The sequence below is a fragment of the Salvelinus alpinus genome, chromosome 16, assembly GCF_045679555.1.
Source record: "Salvelinus alpinus chromosome 16, SLU_Salpinus.1, whole genome shotgun sequence".
NCBI lineage: Eukaryota > Metazoa > Chordata > Actinopteri > Salmoniformes > Salmonidae > Salvelinus > Salvelinus alpinus.
The window spans coordinates 24,303,281-24,324,212 of record NC_092101.1 but is presented as its reverse complement, the minus strand read 5'-3'; the positions used below and the strand labels follow the sequence as shown (position 1 = coordinate 24,324,212).

The 20,932-nt window shown below is 41.8% G+C and overlaps 3 protein-coding genes across 8 annotated transcripts; 2 read left to right on the top strand and 1 right to left on the bottom strand.

Annotated features, from left to right (window-relative positions):
* The first annotated feature begins 16 nt into the window (after positions 1-16).
* Positions 17-7,122, top strand: LOC139541176 (replication factor C subunit 4-like). Of its 2 annotated transcripts, none has more exons than XM_071345516.1 (11): positions 17-245; positions 471-587; positions 827-905; positions 1,007-1,086; positions 1,206-1,325; positions 1,510-1,653; positions 1,815-1,935; positions 6,274-6,399; positions 6,517-6,597; positions 6,719-6,832; positions 6,921-7,122. In XM_071345516.1, the coding sequence occupies exons 2-11, from the start codon at positions 475-477 to the stop codon at positions 7,014-7,016; spliced, it is 1,074 nt and encodes a 357-aa protein (XP_071201617.1). In that variant the 5' UTR covers positions 17-245; positions 471-474; the 3' UTR covers positions 7,017-7,122. The 2 variants fall into 2 exon arrangements, with proteins under 2 accessions (XP_071201617.1, XP_071201616.1); XM_071345515.1 differs by having other exon boundaries at positions 78-245; positions 467-587.
* Positions 6,386-9,375, bottom strand: LOC139541175 (uncharacterized). Its single transcript, XM_071345514.1, has 2 exons — positions 8,858-9,375; positions 6,386-8,585 (listed from the first exon to the last, which is right to left on the bottom strand). Exons 1-2 carry the CDS (start codon positions 9,029-9,031, stop codon positions 7,365-7,367), a joined length of 1,395 nt encoding a protein of 464 aa, XP_071201615.1. The 5' UTR covers positions 9,032-9,375; the 3' UTR covers positions 6,386-7,364.
* LOC139541173 (fizzy-related protein homolog) lies at positions 8,399-13,937 on the top strand. 5 transcript variants are annotated; one of them, XM_071345510.1, is made up of 14 exons: positions 8,399-8,512; positions 9,871-9,967; positions 10,189-10,317; positions 10,992-11,055; positions 11,154-11,284; positions 11,365-11,444; positions 11,542-11,725; positions 11,834-11,899; positions 12,019-12,121; positions 12,220-12,404; positions 12,540-12,773; positions 12,867-12,971; positions 13,057-13,149; positions 13,292-13,937. In XM_071345510.1, the coding sequence occupies exons 2-14, from the start codon at positions 9,899-9,901 to the stop codon at positions 13,331-13,333; spliced, it is 1,485 nt and encodes a 494-aa protein (XP_071201611.1). In that variant the 5' UTR covers positions 8,399-8,512; positions 9,871-9,898; the 3' UTR covers positions 13,334-13,937. The 5 variants fall into 5 exon arrangements, with proteins under 5 accessions (XP_071201611.1, XP_071201612.1, XP_071201610.1 ...); XM_071345511.1 differs by lacking the exon at positions 8,399-8,512 and adding an exon at positions 9,323-9,438; XM_071345509.1 differs by lacking the exon at positions 8,399-8,512 and having other exon boundaries at positions 9,477-9,967.
* Positions 13,938-20,932: the final 6,995 nt, after the last annotated feature.

Here is a 20,932-nt window from a genome sequence, read left to right as displayed (position 1 = left end):
TTAAGGTTAGGGTTACGTCTAGGGTTTTATTTTAAGAAGATACATTTTATAAATAGGCGGGGTTTTAGACATAATTCTAATTTTGTGGCTATGGTAACAAGTGACAACCGTCAGGGCGGGAAATCAACCACACATGTCAACAGATTACACATTCCGAATGTCAACGCAGTTTATCTAGCTACATATACCTAATTATTTTTAAACGGTGTAAGTTAACTGTAAAGTCCGGTTTCAATCAACTTTGGGTAAGTTGATTCTTATTACCAAAGCTATATAGCTAGCTAATGAGCACTGTTGCTACTTGCTAACTGTTCTGCGAGCTAGCTAACTGGTGGTTGTTATTGTTTAGCCAGCTAACGTTAGCTAGCTTGTCAAAGAAAGAGGTGAACGTCGCCCTCTTTTTGACAGTCAAGTATGACTCGGTGACTAATGGGCAGTGATCTGTTTTCTAAATCCCATTTTCAAGGAAGAGCCATGCAGGCGTTTTTGAAAGGAACATCAACTCAAGGCACCAGACCTCTGAAAGAGAAAGGTACAGGGACCAGTGGAGAGAAGAAGCAGAAATCTGTCCCCTGGGTAGAGAAATAGTACGTTCAATTTCTCAGCGGTTGTAGTATAAGCCCTTGAGAATCTTCATTCATAGAATGTAATTACAGACACCCAAAAAATAGAAATGCTATTCGGTAGCTGCAGACAAATGTCTTGGTGATAATTAAAGTGGCTTAATATGTTTAGTCAGAAAGAAAACCCTGCAATAATTTGATCAACACTGAAAACCCTGCATTAATTTGATCAACACTGAAAACCCTTGTTTGGCTGTTTACAGTAGACCAAAATGTATGGAAGAGGTGGCGTTTCAAGAGGAGGTGGTTGCTGTGCTGAAGAAGACTATAGAGGGCGCTGATGTAAGTAACCTCTTCAATTCCATGAGTAGTGACTTCATATGCTTAGGGTAAATACTGTCTGCCTGCGATTCTGTTTGAATATTACATGATTTCTGTTGCAGCTCCCCAATCTGCTGTTCTATGGACCACCTGGAACAGGAAAGACCTCCACCATCCTGGCTGCAGCCAGGGAACTTTATGGGTGAGAGGGACTCACCAGCTTTCCAGATTACTGCATTCCAACTGATGCAGATATGCGTTTGTGGGTTTCAGTGCTTGTCTACACCACAGTAAGTTTTCAGTGTCCGTTCCTTTCCACAGGCCAGAGCTGTACCGACAGAGAGTGCTGGAGCTGAATGCCTCCGATGAGAGAGGGATTCAGGTGGTGAGAGAGAAAGTCAAGAGATTTGCCCAGCTGACTGTAGCAGGCCACCGCACTGAGCAAGTACCAGTTTCCTTAACCTTTATTCACATACCCCCCCCAAACACACATGTAGCAAGCTCAATCTACACAACAAATCAGATCATATAATACATGTACTTTCCTTACCCCCTATAACAGTCAGCATATTGTTCATGTTAAATTAGGATATTAAAGCCTCTTTCCATTCCTTACCTCTGACAGTGGGAAACCATGCCCACCCTTTAAGATCATCATCCTGGATGAGGCTGACTCAATGACCAATGCTGCTCAGGCTGCTCTCAGACGCACCATGGAGAAGGAGTCCCGGACCACCCGCTTCTGTCTCATCTGCAACTACGTCAGCAGGTCGATTGGGCTTCGTATTCCAAGAGGCACTCTAGAATATGAAATCTATAAGTTGTATTTTTTACACAACATTACAAACTCTTTGAGACACTTTACAATATGATGTAATAAATGTTAAATCTGTAGCTAAGCCAACTTAAATTGACTGATTTTATTTCCAGGATTATTGAGCCCCTGACATCCAGATGCTCCAAATTCCGCTTCAAACCTCTAGCAAATCAGGTCCAAGAAGAGCGCCTGCTGGATATCTGTGACAAGGAGAATCTCAAGTACTCAAAGGAGGTAATGATTACAACTGTACACACTGCATCATAATTTTTTTACAATTATATTGGGTACTATCCCTAGAGTTTGGAAGGCGGCCCATGTGCTTCCTCTACATAAAGGTGGCGACCTGAGTGATCTAAATAATTATCGTCCCCTTACCAAACTCTCTTGCCTAGAAAAGATCCTGGAATCATTGATTAATACTCAGCTGGATTCCTTTTAACTGCTAAATATTTTCTGAATGTAAAACAGTCCAGGTTCAGACCAGGTCATAGTATCATCTCTACTACTTCCATGGTTTTAGATGATGTCATAAATTGTTTAGATACGAAGAAACACTACTGCCTTCTTCATTGACCAGTCCAAGGCATTCAACACTGTGGATCACACCTTACTTATTCAGAAACTCTATGATTGGCTTAGATCGGACTGCTTGCAGCTGGTTTGAGAATTATTTAAAAGACAGAACAGTGTATACTTATTGATGGGGTTAAGTCAGGATTTCTAGACATAACAAAAGGTGTCACACAGGGTTCGATTCTTGGTCCAGTTCTTTGCACTATTTGTATTAACGGCATTGGTCTATCTGTACAAAACTAACTTTCATCTGTCATCTGCGTACACTGTTGTATACGCTACTGCCCCTACGGCAGCTCAGGCTCTGACTCCTCAATCTGCTTTTACTACCTTGCAGAAGGCCTTGGTTGACCAGAAGTTGATACTAAATGCTGGTAAAACCAAGTACATGTTATTTTCCAAATCATGTAATAATGTAACTGATGTTTTATGCATAAGTATGTTAGATGGTGCCCCAATTGATCGTGTCCCCGCCTATAAATATCTGAGCTTCTGGATTGAGGTAAAGCTATCTTTTAAAAAGCATGTTGACGAGTTAGTCGAGAAATTAAGAATGAAGTTGGGCTTCTTCCGTAGGAATAGGACTTGCCTTTCATTAAATAGTAGAAAACAAATATTCAGTCCACATTTATTTCTGTTATAGATTATGGCGATATTATATACATGAATGCAGCTACCAGTGTTTTGAAGCCCTTGGACACAATTTATCATAGCACACAGAAACAAGAAACAAGTCTCTCACCGTTGCCGCTTGCTATAGACCGCCCTGGACACCATATGTGAATTGATTGCCCCCCAACTATGTTCAGAGCTCGTGCTGCTAGGTGACCCAAACTGGAACATGCTTAACACCCCGGCCATCCTACAATCTAAGCTTGACCCTCAATCTCACACAAATTATCAATGAACCTACCAGGTACAACCCCAAATCCGTAAACACGGGCACCCTCATAGATATCATCCTAACCAACTTGCCCTCCAAATACACCGCTGCTGTTTTCAACCAAGATCTCAGCGATCACTGCCTCATTGCCTGCATCCGTAATGGGTCTGCGGTCAAATGACCACCCCTCATCACTGTCAAACGCTCCCTAAAACACTTCAGCGAGCAGGCCTTTCTAATCGACCTGGCCTAATCGACCAGGCCTTTCTAATCGACCTGGAATGATATTGACCTCATCCCGTCAGTAGAGGATGCCTGGTTATTCTTTAAAAGTGCCTTCCTCACCATCTTAAATAAGCATGCTCCGTTCAAAAAATGTAGAACCAGGAATAGATTTAGTCCTTGGTTCACTCCAGACCTGTCTGCCCTTGATCAGCACAAAAACATCCTGTGGCATACTGCATTAGCATCGAATAGCCCCGTGATATGCAGCTTTTCAGGGAAGTTAGGAACCAATATAAACAGGCAGTTAGGAAAGCTAAGGCTAGCTTTTTCAAACAGAAATTTGCATCCTGTAGCACAAACTCCAAAACGTTCTGGGACACTGTAAAGTCCATGGAGAATAAGAGCACCTCCTCCCAGCTGCCCACTGCACTGAGGAAACATTGTCACCACCGATAAATCCACTATAATTGATAATTTCAATAAGCATTTTTCTACGGCTGGTCATGCTTGCTACCCCAACCCCGGTCAACTGCCCGGCACCCCCCACAGCATCTCGCCCAAGCCTCCCCATTTCTCCTTCACCCAAATCCAGATAGCTGATGTTCTGAAAGAGCGGCAAAATCTGGACCCCTATTACTAGCCTGTTCAACCTCTCTTTCGTATCGTCTGAGATTCCCAAAGATTGGAAAGCTGCCACGATCATCCCCCTTTTCAAAGGGGGAGACACTCTAGACCCAAACTGCTACAGACCTATATCTATCCTACCCTGCCTTTCTAAGGTCTTCGAAAGCCAAGTTAACAAACAGATTACCGACCATTTCGAATCCCACCGTACCTTCTCCGCTATGCAATCTGGTTTCAGAGCTGGTCATGGGTGCACCTCAGCCACGCTCAAGGTCCTAAACGATATCATAACCGCCATCGATAAGAGACATTACTGTGCAGCCGTATTCATCGACCTGGCCAAGGCTTTCGACTCTGTCAATCACCACATTCTTATCGGCAGACTCAACAGCCTTGGTTTCTCAAATGACTGCCTCGCCTGGTTCACCAACTACTTCTCAGATAGAGTTTAGTGTGTCAAATCGGAGGGCCTGTTGTCTGGACCTCTGGCAGTCTCTATGGGGGTGCCACAGGGTTCAATTCTTGGGTTGACTCTTTTCTCTGTATACATCAATGATGTTGCTCTTGCTGCTGGTGATTCCCTGATCCACCTCTACGCAGACGACACCATTCTGTATACTTCTGGCCCCTCTTTGGACACTGTGTTAAGTAACCTCCAGACGAGCTTCAATGCCATACAACTCTCCTTCCGTTGCCTCCAACTGCTCTTAAATGCATGCTCTTCAACCGATCGCTGCCCGCACCTGCCTGCCCGCCCGTCCAGCATTACTACTCTGGACGGTTCTGACTTAGAATATGTGGACAACTACAAATACCTAGGTGTCTGGTTAGACTGTAAACTCTCCTTCCAGACTCACATCTCCAATCCAAAATTAAATCTAGAATCGGCTTCCTATTTCGCAACAAAGCATCCTTCACTCATGCTGCCAAACATACCCTCGTAAAACTGACCATCCTACCGATCCTCGACTTCGGTGATGTCATTTACAAAATAGTCTCCAACACTCTACTCAACAAATTGGATGCAGTCTATCACAGTGCCATCCATTTTTTACCAAAACCCCATATACTACCCACCATTGCGACCTGTATGCTCTCGTTGGCTGGCCCTCGCTTCATACTCGTCACCAAACCCACTGGCTCCAGGTCATCTACAAGTCTCTGCTAGGTAAAGCCCCGCCTTATCTCAGCTCATTGGTCACCATAGCAGCACCCACCCGTAGCACGCGCTCCAGCAGGTATATCTCACTAGTCACCCCCAAAGCCAATTCCTACTTTGGCCGCCTTTCCTTCCAGTTCTCTGCTGCCAATGACTGGAACAAACTGCAAAAATCACTGAAGCTGGAGACTCATATCTCCCTCCCTAGCTATAAGCACCAGCTGTCAGAGCAGCTCACAGATCACTGCACCTGTACATAGCCCATCTGTAAATAGCCCGTCCAACTACCTCATCCCCATACTGTATTTATTTATCTTGCTCCTTTGCACCCCAGTATCTCTACTTGCACATTCATCTTCTGCACATCAATCACTCCAGTGTTTAATTGGTATATTGTAATTACTTCGCCACCATGGCCATGGCCTCATTTGCACACAATGTAGACTTTTTTCTACTGTATTATTGACTGTATGTTTGTTTATTCCATGTGTAACTCTGTGTTACTGTATGTGTCGAACTGCTTTGCTTTATTCTTGGCCAGGTCGCAGTTGCAAGTGAGAACTTGTTCTAAACTAGCCTACCTGGTTAAATAAAATAAAAAACACTTCATTTTATAACATCAAACCATTTTGACTGTTAGATGTTTTTATCATGAAGTTGGTTGGACCTTGCTAAAAACACGTACGTCACTTCATTATTCTGTTTTTGTTTATAAAGCCTAACTCAAACTACAATTTACTTAACATCATTGTGGAAATATAGAAACTCTGATTACAACACTAGATCACAGGGTTGGTTAATGCTGGAGACTGCACGTGTTTCCACAGAGCTGGGTAAATCCGTCTTTTCCTATCAGGCCCCTATCATGTGGAATAATCTCCAAGTAACTTTTCATTTGGATGTGTTGTCTCTGGGTCAGTTTAGGAGAAAGGGATTTTTATATTGATAAATGTGTTTTGTTTTTGTGTATATAATATTTGCTATTTATTTATTTTGTGTTTTTAAATTGTGTATAATTTTATTTTCTGTATTGTTCCCAGGGCACATTTGCAAATGAGACCTAGGTCTCAATGTGTTTTTCCCCTTCCATTCTGTTTTCCTGCAGGGTATTGCAGCGTTGGTGAAGGTTTCAGAAGGGGATCTTAGAAAAGCCATAACCTTTCTTCAAAGTGCTGCACGGCTGAACACAGATAATGAGATCACAGAGAATGCGGTCATAGAGATAGCAGGGGTGAGTGCTTTTATTGTATTTCACTCAACAATAGTTGCCTGTTTTTTGCACTGTGCAGTCTAGTCAAAAGAGAGGTATCCAACTTTGCTGACACCTATGCTCACATTCCTCTCTAAGGTTGTTCCTCCCAAGATGATTGACAATTTGCTCAAAATCTGTTTCAAGGGAACATTTGAAAAACTAGAGATTGCTGTTCGGGTATGCACATTCACTTTCTATTGCTGCTTCATTACATAGGGATCGAAAATCTAACTCCATGACACTTTTAATGTAGCAGCTTTCTGTCAGACTAATCACCCGGCCATTCTGCCACTTACAGAACATGGTAGATGAGGGCTATGCTGCCACACAAATCATCAACCAGCTACACGAAGCCATCATAGAGGAAGAGCTGAATGACAAGCAGAAGTCTGCCATCACGGAAAAGATGGCAGTAGGTGTTTCAAAATGGCATAACTTACATCAATGTGGCAATCTTATTTTACAGTAGTAGTGACTTATTGATTTGTCTCATTTTTCAGGTGGTTGACAAGTGTTTAGTGGATGGTGCAGATGAGTACCTGCAGATGCTGAGTATGTGTTCTGTGATCATGCAGCAAGCTACTCTGAGTAACTGACTCCACAACCTCATGGATCATTCCTCTCCATATGCATCTAGACCAACAGCTTTTTCTATACATTTTTGTAGGTTGACTGTATTAAAATGTTATTGTTTCCTGTAAATACTGTCTTTGTCAATCAGGGCTGTTCAAGTCATATTTCAGGGGTCAGTGTTATAGAAAGTTTTCACATTTCTGAGTCAGTTAGGAAGCAAACAAGTAACCATATTTTATATTTAAAAAATAAAATATGGATGCTTCATGGCAGACATGCACATACTGTCCATAATATACATCATATATACACACACATCACTTTTCAATGCATTTGAAAAGTAGGATTACAGATGTAACAGATCAACATTGTCAGTCTAGTGTAGTTAATATGTTGACTGCTTCAGCACACTCAGAGAGTGTGACAGGGCGAGAGTCTGCCAGGTCAGGTGGCGCTGCATGTGTACTGTCCTGCTTCTGTGATTCTGGTAGCTGATGGAGGTAATCACATAGCAAAGACCTCACCGCCTCGCCATTGGAGTCATCCAGACATGCAGGAGCTAGGTCACACGGCTGGGAAAGGCTTTGGCTCGTCTCTTCAAGCCACTTCTCCATAAAGGGATCATTATTCATCTCACACATATTATGTAGAATGCAGCATGCCTGAGTCATCACAGGGATCAGGGCAGCATTGCTGTTGTTGCGCTTTAAGCACTGCCAGCGGGCTTTCAGGCGACGAAAGGTACCCTCAATAGGGGTCCGTGCATGGCTTAGCTGAGTATTAAATGCACGTTGCTGAGGTGTTAGTTGAGGTGACTCTGGATAACATTTGAGCAACCAGGTCTGCAAAGGGAAGGCTGCATCACCCAACAGCACATAGCCAAGAGGTTGGCCCATGAGTTTGTGAGGTGTCTTCGGTGACAGTCCCCCTTCTCTCGCCAACATCCATAGTTCAGAGTCCTGCAGTATGGCTGCATCATCAGTGCTGCCTGAAAAGCCTACACGGATGTCCCAGAAGTGACCATGTCCATTCACAACTCCCTGCACCACCGTGGAGGGCCATCCTTTGCTGTTCCAGCCATCACTGGTTTGGCTTTGAGATTTCACAGAAATGTGAAGGGAATCAATGACACCCACACAATGAGGGAAACCCCACTGTGTGTTGAACTCAGCTGCAATTTCCTCCAGCTCCTGTTCACTTGGCTGATGAATGAAGAGTGGCTTCAGCACTGTCACAATGATATTGCATATGTCTCGTACACATTTGATTACTGTGGTGCTGCTTGTGCCAAGTAGGTCACCGATAGAGAGATAGTCCAAGTTGGTGGCCAACCGTAATATAACCATTGCCACGCGTTTCTCCAGAGAGACATGACAGGTAGGGTCTTTTACTTCCGGTCTGAGCTGGTCACAGAGTTGGTCAAATGTGTCCTTGGTCAGATGGAATGTGTTGAGCCAGTCTTGAGGATGGAACTCCTTAGTCACAACCCTCTCCCACCAGTCTGATTTAGGCTCTGCAGGTGAGTAATGTCTCATGGGTGAGGGTCTTGAGGGGGAGGATGGTCTTGAAGGTGAGCTTGGTGGTGGCTGAAACTAAAAAAAGATATAGCAGTTATGGATATTTGAATTGCTACTTTTTACTCATTGAAAAACTGTTAAAGTTGGAATGTTTGAATCACCTAGGCTATTTGATTTTGTCTTTGAAATACTGCATGTGTTCTCTTGAAACATACACTTTACCCTTCTTAATGATCATATCACACACACACACCAACCCAATTTAAATTAGAAAGTATAAATTAAGACTATTGTGATCTCTACACAACATCCAAAACATTCATTTTAGAAGGGCATTTGTTACTTACTGTATGTGCAAGCCTCTTCATTTTTTTGAGGATATACATTCTATGTCTGATATGCCGTTGGATTTCCATCCGTTTATCCATGATGGCTTTCCTAATCTTCTCTCTACGCCTCATGGACAGATACAGAAGCCTCGACCTCCGTTCCACAACAGCTTTCTTCATAGAACTCTCCATGGCTTAGTGTCGAATCTAGCTAGCTACAGCATCAAAATGGAGACATGCATGCAGCTAACTGCTATGTTTTCAAGCTCAATTTGAGCTAGATAACGTTAACTCATTATAATTCCATGGGTGTTATCAGCACAGCCATGTATTAAGATACATAGATGGCTCTGGTTATGAGTATTTTGGGGCTAAACTCTTTGCTTGCTAGCTAACCTGTGTATATTGTTAGCAAAGGAAGTAGCTACGTTGATTAGCTAACCTAACGACATAGCTTATGTGCGTTTTCAGAATTCACCAAACGGACGTTAGCTAGTTGCAGCAGCATTCCTCTCATCTGGCAACAACGTGTGACTGTTCAGTGTTTTGATTTGAACAGTTTAGCTACGTAAGCATTTCCCACAATGCATTGCAATTTGGTCAGTAACATTTTATGCCAGCTAACTAGCTAGCACACAGAACTTTTACTTCTTTCATTCTACATTATTGCTCTTCAGTTGCTCGTGAATAAGAGAAAAATTAAACTGGTGTGTCCTGACACCTGCACTAGATTTAAAAATATTTACTTCCGTGTCCAAGGCAGTGTGTGTGGTATTTGGTAGTTTATCAGAGTTAGCTTAGCTTGCTAACGTTACCAAGCAGATGAGAGGGCTCCCTGTCTATTCTTCCGGACCTTAGTGAAGTTAGCTAGCTATCTGTGGTTTAGTGAAATGTCATCGACGTAGACTGAACCCTCGTTTCTTTGGTGGTGTTGTTTCTGTTAACTTGGTAAAAAGAATACCTGGCATGCAAAGTGCAGAGGATCAGTGCCAGCAGTAGACTGCTCTTTTAACTGTGGCTTTCCAATCAAGATCCAGCCAGCGAGGCACTACCACTACTATGGACCAAGAGTATCAGCGTCGCCTGCTTCGGCAGATCAACATTCAGAACGAAAACACCAGCCCCATTGTGAGTATTCATTATCATGCCACTCTCGCTTTTATTTTATTACTGGGAACATTTCTGAAGTGTTATTAAAAGGAAGGTGTGTCTCACCTAACCAAAGTGGTGCAGTGATGACCATACTATTAGAACAATGTTATTTTAAAAGGGCACTGGCACTTGTTGGTTCTCCATTTACCTGTCATGATTCATCATTAGTGATTATTTTACATGTTGCCATTGTACAGAAGGTGACCGAGGTGATGCGGAACCTGACACCCAACAACTCCCCAATGTCCTCTCCCAGCAAGCATGGTGACAGATTCATCCCATCCCGTGCAGGGGCCAACTGGAACATCAACTTCCACAGAATCAATGTATATGTCACTTAAACCTCTTTAATACTCTATCAATTTGTTAAAGGAATTTAATTCCTATATGTTTATCAACCAATTCAATTAAAACACTGCCCATTCATAAGAATTTGTAAGATACTTATTTGCATAAAATGGACAGAAACCAGTCTCAAAATCAATCAATAGCGTTTATTCTTGAGAGTACTGATCATAGTACAATTTACATCAGGTTATATAATAATAATGATGTCATAGGTTTTAAAATGTCCTTCCTCCTCTCGGATACAATGGCAATATAGTTCACAGCCTCCTCACATTGTCTGCCACCTACAACCAGCCCAAGGTCTCTCTCCTCCCTGGGTAGAGACAGAATTTCCTGTAAGGAACACATCATTCCAGCCTGTCTGATGATAACTCCATTCTTTCTAACAAGGGACAGACATTCCTTGTTCCAATTCTTGATTACAATTTCACACATTATATTCAGCATTATGATTATAATAAGATTCATACATCCATACAGTAACATAGTAGTATTCTGTTTAGTTATAATTCTAAGTCAAATGTATACATATTTTAGTCATTATTCATAAAAATCCCATAACACAATTATAATACATTACTTCACTATAGCTTATTTTATTGACACATTTAGTCAGCTCATGGAGAAATGTGTATGTGATCTGTGTTTTTAGGAGAATGAGAAATCACCAAGTCCGAATAGAAAAACAAAGGATGTGACATCTGATGGCAGCAAAGGTAAGTTACATGACAATCAATGCCACATCAGATGAAATTACTAACATTTAAGAACGGCTTACATTATAGTAGTTAATGTAACTCTGGTTCTGTATTAGCAGATGGGCTGGCCTACTCTGCTTTGCTGAAAAATGAGCTGCTCGGAGCAGGCATTGACAAAGTTCAGGACCCCCAGACAGAGGACAGACGGTTGCAGCCATCCACGCCGGAAAAGAGGAGTCTCTTCAGTGTAAGAATCTCATTTGTTTCCAAGCTACATGAAGTTATTCTGGAGCAAGGTCTGACCCAAATCTTTTCCTTTATGTGCAGTACTCACTCAGTGCTAGGAGCACAACAGATGAGGACAATGGCATCTCTCCCTACTCATTGTCACCTGTCAGTAGCAAAAGGTAAATTCATAAGTTGGTGTCTCTGTAAAGATGCAGGGTGGTTACTGTTAACTTCAAATCAATGTTTTTTCATTTGGTTTGTTTTCTTTCTGTGCAGTCAGAAGTTGCTACGGTCACCCAGGAAGCAGACTCGTAAAATCTCAAAGATCCCATTCAAGGTCTTGGATGCTCCAGAACTACAGGATGACTTCTACCTCAACCTTGTGGACTGGTCTGCTTTAAATGTGCTGAGTGTTGGGTTAGGCACATGCGTCTATCTCTGGAGTGCCTGCACCAGCCAGGTACTGCTTGTGTGACTAATACATGTGCATATGATTTAATTAGCCTCTCATTACACATGGTGTTAGTTTCTATACAAACCCTCAGAGAGCATTGATTTGTCTTTCCAGGTAACTCGTCTCTGTGACTTATCAGTGGAGGGAAATTCTGTTACATCCGTGGGCTGGTCAGAGAGAGTGAGTTCAACTCCATATAATCTGCCGTTTGACAATCCCACCATAACACTTTTTACTTGCTCTAGGTGTTTTTTGTGTGTGTGGTTGGCTGACTCCAATGCTGTGCGTTTCTGATTCAGGGCAATCATGTGGCGGTGGGGACTCACAAAGGCTACGTACAGATCTGGGATGCAGCAGCTGGCAAAAAGCTCTTTACGCTAGAGGGTCACACTGCTAGAGTTGGTGAGCACTCAGTGGAAATTCCCTGTTATAGATGTAGCATACTAGTTGTTCATTTCATCGGTCTCTCCCTCACCATTCCCATGTCTGATCTTCCACAGGTGCACTGGCATGGAACGCAGACCAGTTGTCATCAGGTAGTCGAGACCGTATGATCCTGCAGAGGGACATTCGCACACCACCTCTCCAGTCTGACCGTCAGTTGCAGGGTCACCGGCAGGAAGTGTGTGGTCTGAAGTGGAGTACAGACCACCAGCTGCTTGCCTCTGGGGGCAACGACAATAAGGTATAATAGCATATATCATGACTCTGTGTCCACATCCCTCAGATATGGCTTTTAACATGGATTAGCCAAGTTTACAACATAACAACCTCACCAACCATGTATGTCTGTTCTGGTTATGGCCTGCATTTCTCTCAGCTGCTTGTGTGGAACCACTCTAGTACGGCACCAGTGCAGCAGTACACGGATCACCTAGCTGCAGTCAAAGCCATCGCCTGGTCCCCCCACCAGCACGGGCTGTTGGCATCTGGGGGAGGAACGGCTGACCGCTGCATTCGCTTCTGGAACACACTCACCGCACAGCCACTGCAGTGCATGGACACAGGCTCGCAGGTCTGCAACCTGGCATGGTCGAAACATGCCAATGAACTGGTACATACCACTCAGTGTTGTGATGGTGATCCTAACGTTATTTAAACCTTGATGGCACTTTGATGGTTTGGTGGCACTCTCCCTTTTCTATAGGTCAGCACACATGGTTACTCTCAGAATCAGATCCTGGTGTGGAAATATCCTGCACTCAGTCAAGTAGCCAAGCTTACTGGACACTCGTACAGGGTGCTCTACCTGGTAAGTAACATTGTCTTGTTTTGATGTTCCTAACCTCCTAGCTTTTCCTAATGTTCTGATATTGTCTATCCCCTGCACTATGAAGGCAATGTCTCCTGATGGTGAGGCCATCGTCACAGGGGCTGGTGATGAAACGCTACGCTTCTGGAATCTCTTTAGTAAAACACGGTCAACAAAGGTGCTAAAACGGAGTTGGTTTTTCACATTTGTGTACAGTACACACTACACTCAAATCTGCTCTTAAAATTACAGTACTTGTCTATGTTTTACTTTCTTGTTGTCCTGTGATTTTAAATTAACTTTTTCCTCTTTTTATTCAGGAATCGGTGTCAGTTTTAAACCTCTTTACCAGGATAAGATAACGGCAACGCAGGAATAGACTTGATGGAGTGCCTTGAATTCATCACAACATTCATCAACACAATGCAAAAGAATGACCTAACATGGACATGACATCTTGTCATGGAGGAGGAAAGAACTGTTTTACTTTGCCCAGAAACAAGTGAAACTGGATAATTTTCAGATAGAAAATAATTTGTCCTCAATGTTTTTATTAGATTTTTTTCTATTCATGTACACTTCAATATACAGTTATGCTTTTTCTATGTTGATTTTTGTATTCCATGTCTATGTTGAAAGTATGTGTTAAAGGAGCCTTAAAGTACAATGTAGAGAAATGGATCTACAATTTTAGTTAATTTTTTTTGCAATTTGAAATTCTATATTTGAATGTTATATAGACTGGGGCAAATTGTATAATATAATGGGACAATCATGGCAATCCATGGCAGTTGTTTTAAGAAAAACAATTAACTTTTGGAATTAAAAAAATAGCCACTAAATGTGTCAAAGCACTACATTTAATATAGTAGGGTGGAGTAAACAAAACTGAGTAAAATGTGATGTTAAATTGCTGGAACTCAAGAACAAGAGTATTGCAAAATAAATGTCTGGTGTTTTCTTAGACTTTACTGAGTTATAGTTCATATAAGGAAATTAGCTAAATAAATAAATTAGACCCTAATGTATGGATTTCACATGACTGGGAATAAAGAATTGCATCTCTTGGTCACAGACACCTTAAAAAAAGTGCTGTGGATCAGAAAACCAGTCAAGTATCTGGTGTAACCACCATTTGCCTCATGCAGTGCGACACATCTCCTTCGCTTAAGAGTTGATCAGGCTGTTGATTGTGGTCTTTGGAATGTTGTCCCACTCTTCAATGGCTGTGCGAAGATTCTGGTTATTGGCGGGAACTGGAACACGCTGTCATACAGGGCGATCCAGAGCAGCCCAAACATGCTAAATGGGGGACATTTCTGGTGAGTATGCAGGCCATGGAAGAACTGGGACATTTTCAGCTTCTAGGAATTGTGTACAGATCCTTGCGACATGGGGCCATGCATTATCATGATCAAACATGAGGTGATGGCGGCGAATGAATGGCACAGCAATGGGCCTCAGGATCATGTCACGGTATCTCTGTACATTCAAATTGCCATTAATAAAATGCACTTGTGTTTGTTGTATGTTACATAGACTGGGGCAAAAATGCACAGCTTATGCCTGCCCATACCATAACCCCACTGCTACCATGTGGTAGTCTGTAAACAACGTTTACATCAGCAAACCTCTCGTCCACACGACGGCATACACACCAGCAGCCCAGTACATTTGAAACCAGGCTTTATCTGTAAAGAGCACACTTTGAAGGTGAGCATTTGCCCACTGAGGTCGGTTACGATGCCGATCTGCAGTCAGGTCAAGACCCTGATGAGGATGACGAGCATGCAGATGAGCTTCCTTGAGGCGGTTTCTGACCGTTTGTGCAGAAATTCTTTGGTTGTGCAAACCCACCGTTTCATCAGATGTCCGGGTGGCTCCTCTCAGACCATCCTGCAGATGAAGAAGTCGGATGTGGAAGTTCTGGGCTGGTGTGGTTACACGTGGTCTGCGGTTGGGAGGCCGGTTGGATGTACTGCCAAATTCTTTAAAACAATGCTTATGGTAGAGAAATTAACATTGAATTCTCTCCTAATAGCTCTGGTGGACATTTCTGCATTCAGCATTTCAATTGCACACTCCTTCAAAACTTGAGACATCTGTGGCATTGTGTTGTGTGACAAAACTGCACATTTTAGAGTGGCCTTTTATTGTCCCCAGCACAAGGTGCACCTGTGTAATGATCATGCTGTTTAATCAGCTTCTTAATATGCCACACCTGTCAGGTGAATGGATTATCTTGGCAAAGGAGAAACACTCACCAACAGGGTTGTAAACACATTTTTGCACAAAAAAATGAGATAAATAAGCTTTCATGCGTTCTGGGATGTTTTATTTCAGCTCATGAAACATGGGTCCAACACATGTGTTTATATTTTTTTTAAATGTGCATCTGTCGTCATGAGCCAATCTAAACAAACATCTGGTTTTGGCCTATTAGCAGGACCGGCCCTTCCATTAGGCAAGATTAGGCCCCAGCCTATGGCGCACTTCAATTTGGGGCGGCATTTTGACAATTTGGCTGCCGCCACCAGCTCATAGCCTTGCTGCAGTTCGACTAGTTTTGGACTTGATAGACTACAATGAGCACATTATGGAAGATGGCTTTATTTTATTTGTAGACTTTTACAAGGCATTTGATACAGTTGAACATTATTTTCTTTTTGAGACTCTTTGATTTTTTGGTTTTGATCAATATTTTCAAAGTGTAATTAAGACACTTTACAATATTAGTAACAGCTCTGTTAAATTATCCCATGGAACTTCACAAAGATTCGACATTAGACGTGGAATTAAACAAGGATGCCCAATTTCTTATTTTCTTATTTTTATTGGTCAGACAAGTTATGGCACATCATATAAATAAGGATAGTTTTAGGGGTATTCAGATACAAGACAAAGAGAAAAAAAGAAAAAGAAGTCAGGAAAGCTATTGAGTGTATTAATGCCTTCTCACATGTATCAGGTTTATCTCTGAAGATTAGGAAATGTGAATTATTTGTGTTGAAAAGATGTGACTTAAACTCAGTATGTAATATCCCTGTAAAAGATGTGATCACATATCTTGGTATTAAAGTTAGCAAAGATCAGAAAGAAAGGGCCAACTTACATTTCTCTCCTATTGTAGAGAAAATTGGAAAGAGATTTAACTCCTGGTTATTAAGAGATCTTTCTTTATCTGGACGTGTACTTTTATCAAAATCTGAAGGTCTGTCCCGATTAGTTTATACCTCCCTTGCCTTGGATGTTCCTCTGTCAGTAAACTAAAATGGTTGATACTAAATGATTTAACTTCATATGGAGGAATAAACCTCATTATTTACGAAAAGCGGTAATATGTAGCACCCAAAGTGAGGGAGGGTTGAATGCTCTGGATTTTAAAACCTCTAATATAATATTTAAGATTAAACAAAACTATTCAAGAAATAAGGATTGCATCTGGAATATTATCCCTAATTTAATATTCAAACAGATTGTTGATCTAGAACTCTTACTCAAATGCAACTTTGATGTGGGTAAAATCCCTATTAAGCTTGCAAACTTTCATCAACAAGTACTTCTAACTTGGAACCTCATGTACAAACACAATTTTTCCCCACATAGGTATACAATCTGAGATAATAAAGACATAAATACAAAAACAAGTCTTTATTTTTCCAGAACTGGTTTGACAACATTATTTGGGTTAAACAATTATTGAATAATGATTGACAATTATATGATTATCCAGAATTTATTACAACACACAATGTTACATTCACTACTGAGGAGTATCAAATTGTTGTTAGAGCTGTCCCTAAAGGTGCTATTCTTCTTTTAGGAGAATATAACAACTGCAACTGTTGAGGATTTTGTAGCCTCAATACAATTAGAAGGAATTGACATTTTAAACTATAAATGTAATTACATGTATATAAGGAAAATATGTCAATATGTTACTATTCCCTCTGATAAAATGTACTGGAATGCAGCCCTAGGACAAGTGAACTGGAACAAAGTCTCATTGTTGTCTGGTAAATATTGTATATCTAATAAGGTGAAAGAAGTATCATACAAACTCATTCATAGAATCTACCCTGTAAAGACCTTTATTATACACAGATTTAAAATAGCTATTGATAACAAATGTGTCTTTTGTGGTTGTGACCCAGAAACTCTTGACCATTTATTTTGGGACTGTTCTTATGTCAGAAGATTTTGGAGTGAGTTAGAAGATTTTATTTTAAAAGAAACGACTATTAATGTTAATTTGATGTTAATTTGAATATGTTTTATTTAGATCCAAATGATATGGACCCTGATTTAACTTTCATTGTTAATTTGTTTATCTTTCATGGAAGATTCTTTGTCCATAAAATGAAGTGGGCAGAGAACAAACCCCTCTTCACATTATTTAATGTATTTAAATGTATTTAAATGTATGTATTTAAATGTATTTAAGATAGAATTTAAATATTATTTTGAAATGATCAGTAAATGTAAAAACAAAAAAGCAATAGGCACTATAAAAGTATTTAACAAATTGAAAATGAATCTTGATATGTAATATCAAACAAGTACTCTTGTTTGTATATTTCTATTGTTTTGTATTTGTTGTGTGCATAATTTTTTTTTAAAGCAAGTTCAAATCAACAACAAAAAAGCCTTGCTGCAGTTCCCGCCCCCACCCCATTCCCGCTTCTCGAAGTTCACTCCCACTATCCTTGGTAGGAATGGTGATGTGTGTGTTTATATGGGATTATCCAATTGTGAAACATTAATAAAAATGAATCTGCCAATTAAATGATTGTATTTGTATTATGTTTGTGTGTGTCGAAAACGATTAGTGATTAAGGCAGTAGCCTAACCTAGCTTGTTAACGTTAGCTAGCTACTACTAGTGGATATTATTTTAGCTAAAAGTAATCTATAGAGATTTGAAACAATTTGCTACCATGTCTAAGAGACAAAAACTATCAGGACGCGAATATTTTTTTTTAAAACAATGAGAAAAGAGGCACAATCTCAAACCAAAGAAAAATTCGCTGGTGAAATTGTCCAGCGTGCAGCAATGTCCATCAGCTGGTGTGGAGAATGACAAGCCTACGAGGACAGGCCATTCATTCGCCGAGAACGACGAGCCCTAGTTCGCTGATCCTAGCAGCGAAGAGGGCAACCCGGAGGAGTCCGAGCCATGCACTTCCACCAATGATTAAAGCTCTCTGGCTGGACAAGAACAGGTGGTCGCACCAGGCCTAGCCACACCTCCAAACAATGCCGGTGAAGACCCTACTATCTTGGACCCAGACTCAGATTCAGATTCCTCGCTCCCCGTCCCAGATGACAGTGGTGGTGCTGCTGCTAAATCCGAACTCCCAGACAAAAACATAAAAGATCCCGGTGAGTGGCCAAAATATAGGAATGGATCTTTAAGGGATATGTTAATGCAGGCTGGGCCACATCAGGATAAGGAGGGGAATTTCCCAAGAGACGAGGGACAATGACAGTTTTCTGTGGCCCACTACAAGGAGGATGGCGAATGGGGAGAGACCAAGGCTTGTCTATTCCAAGCAAAACTACTAGATATGCTAGTTCTAGGTCCCAAGAAACAAAGAGATCTGTTGGAACTGACAATTAATCTTAATGGTTGTACAGTGCACCGCTCGTCTGTTCACTGCATAGCATCTCTGTATTTGCTTATGGAGCTTCCTAACATCCTTAAACATCATGAGGTTGTCGAAGCTGCAGTCTATCACCAGTCTCAGGGGGCTGCTGAGCTTCACCTCTTTCCTCAAGCGCTTCCGGCCAGCCACAAACTTTACATTTACATTTACATTTAAGTCATTTAGCAGACGCTCTTATCCAGAGCGACTTACAAAATTGGTGATAAAACATAAATACAAAAGGGGGTACAAGAGATGGCAACATATCTATGATTTAAATTAAATCTGAAATTTATAAAATGCATAATATTTTATGCCAGGCCTTTAATATACTGTAGACTACATTTGTTTGGGTAAGGGGAGCAGTATTCATAGGATAAAGCATACAAAAACAGCAGTACTTATAAAAATTGCAACATTAAGTGTTCTAGAAAATACATGTTTAGCCCATGTTTAGCCCATTTGTACTCTTTTTTTTTGTACACAGAGGCTAGTTGCTAGACGGAGTTGGGGAGGTTTTGAACTCTACTATCTCAACCATTTCCAAACGAGGGCAAGGAGGACATTTCCTTCCCGTTATACATTTTTTTTAAAGGACCTCGGCGTTACTCTGTACCCTGATCTCTCTTTTGACGAACATATCAGAATATTTCAAGGACAGCTTTTTTTCATCTTTGTAACATCAGAAACTTTCTGTCGAAAATTTATGCAGAAAAATTAATCCATGTTTTTGTCACTTCTAGATTAGACTACTGCAATGCTCTACTTTTCGGCTACCCAGATAAAGCACTAAATAAACTTCAGTTAGTGCTAAACACGGCTTCTAGAATCTTAACTAGAACCAAAAAAAGTGATCATATTACTCCAGTGCTAGATTCTCTACACTGGCTTCCTGTTAAGGCTAGGGCTGATTTCAAGGTTTTACTGCTAACCTACAAAGCATTACATGGGCTTGCTCCTATCTATCTTTCCGATTTGGTCCTGCCGTACATACCTACAAGGTATGCTATGGTCACAAGACCCAGGCCTCCTTATTGTCCCTAGAATTTCTAAGCAAACAGCTGGAGGCAGAGCTTTCTCCTATAGAGCTCCATTTTTATGGAATGGTCTGCCTATCCATGTGAGAGACGCAGACTCTGTCTCGACCTTCAAGTCTTTATTGAAGACTCATATCTTCAGCAGGTCCTATGATTGAGTGTAGTCTGGCCCAGGGGTGTGAAGGTGAACGGAAAGGCACTGGAGCGTCGAACCGCCCTTGCTGTCTCTGCCTGGCCAGTTCCCCTCTCTCCACTGGGATTCTCTGCCTCTAACCCTATTACGGAGGCTGAGTCACTGGCTTACTGGTGCTCTTCCATGCGTCACTTGAGTGGGTTGAGTCACTGACGTGATCTGGTCCGGGTTGGCGCCCCCCTCGTGGTCGTGCCGTGGGGGAGATCTTTGTGGGCTATACTCGGCCTTGTCTCAGGGTAGTAGGTTGGTGGTTGAAGATATCCCTCTAGTGGTGTGGGGGCTGTGCTTTGGCAAAGTGGGTGGGGTTATATCCTACCTGTTTGGCCCTGTCCGAGGGTATCGTCGGACAGGGCCACAGTGTCTCCCGACCACTCCTGTCTCAGCCTCCAGTATTTATGCTGCAATAGTTTGTGTCGGGGGGCTAGGGTCAGTCGGTTATATCTGGAGTATTACTCCTGTCTCTTCCGGTGTCCTGTGTGAATTTAAGTATGCTCCCACTAATTCTCTCTCTCTCTTTTCTCTTATTCTCTCTCTCTACTTTCGGAGAACCTGAGCTCTAGGACCATGCCTCAGGACTACCTGGCCTGATGACTCCTTGGTGTCCCCAGTCCACCTGGTCATGCTGCTGCTCCAGTTTCAACTGTTCTGCCTGTGGCTATGGAACCCTGACCTGTTCACTGGACGTGCTACCTTGTCCCGGACCTGCTGTTTTGGACTCTCTCTCTACCGCACCTGCTGTCTCTAACTCTGATTGATCACTATGAAAAGCCAACTGACATTTACTCCTGAGGTGCTTTCCTGTTGCACCCAAAACAACCACTGTGATTATTATTATCTGACCCGCTTGTCATCTATGAACGTTTGAACATCTTGACCATGTTCTGTTATAATCTCTACCCAGAAGAGGACTGGCTCAGAGCCTGGTTCCTCTCTAGGTTTCTTCCTAGGTTCTGGCCTTTCAGGGAGTTTTTCATTGCCACTGTGCTTCTACATCTGCATTGCTTGCTGTTTGGGGTTTTAGGCTGGGTTTCTGTACAGCACTTTGTGACATCGGCTGATGTAAAAAGAGCTTTATAAATACATTTGA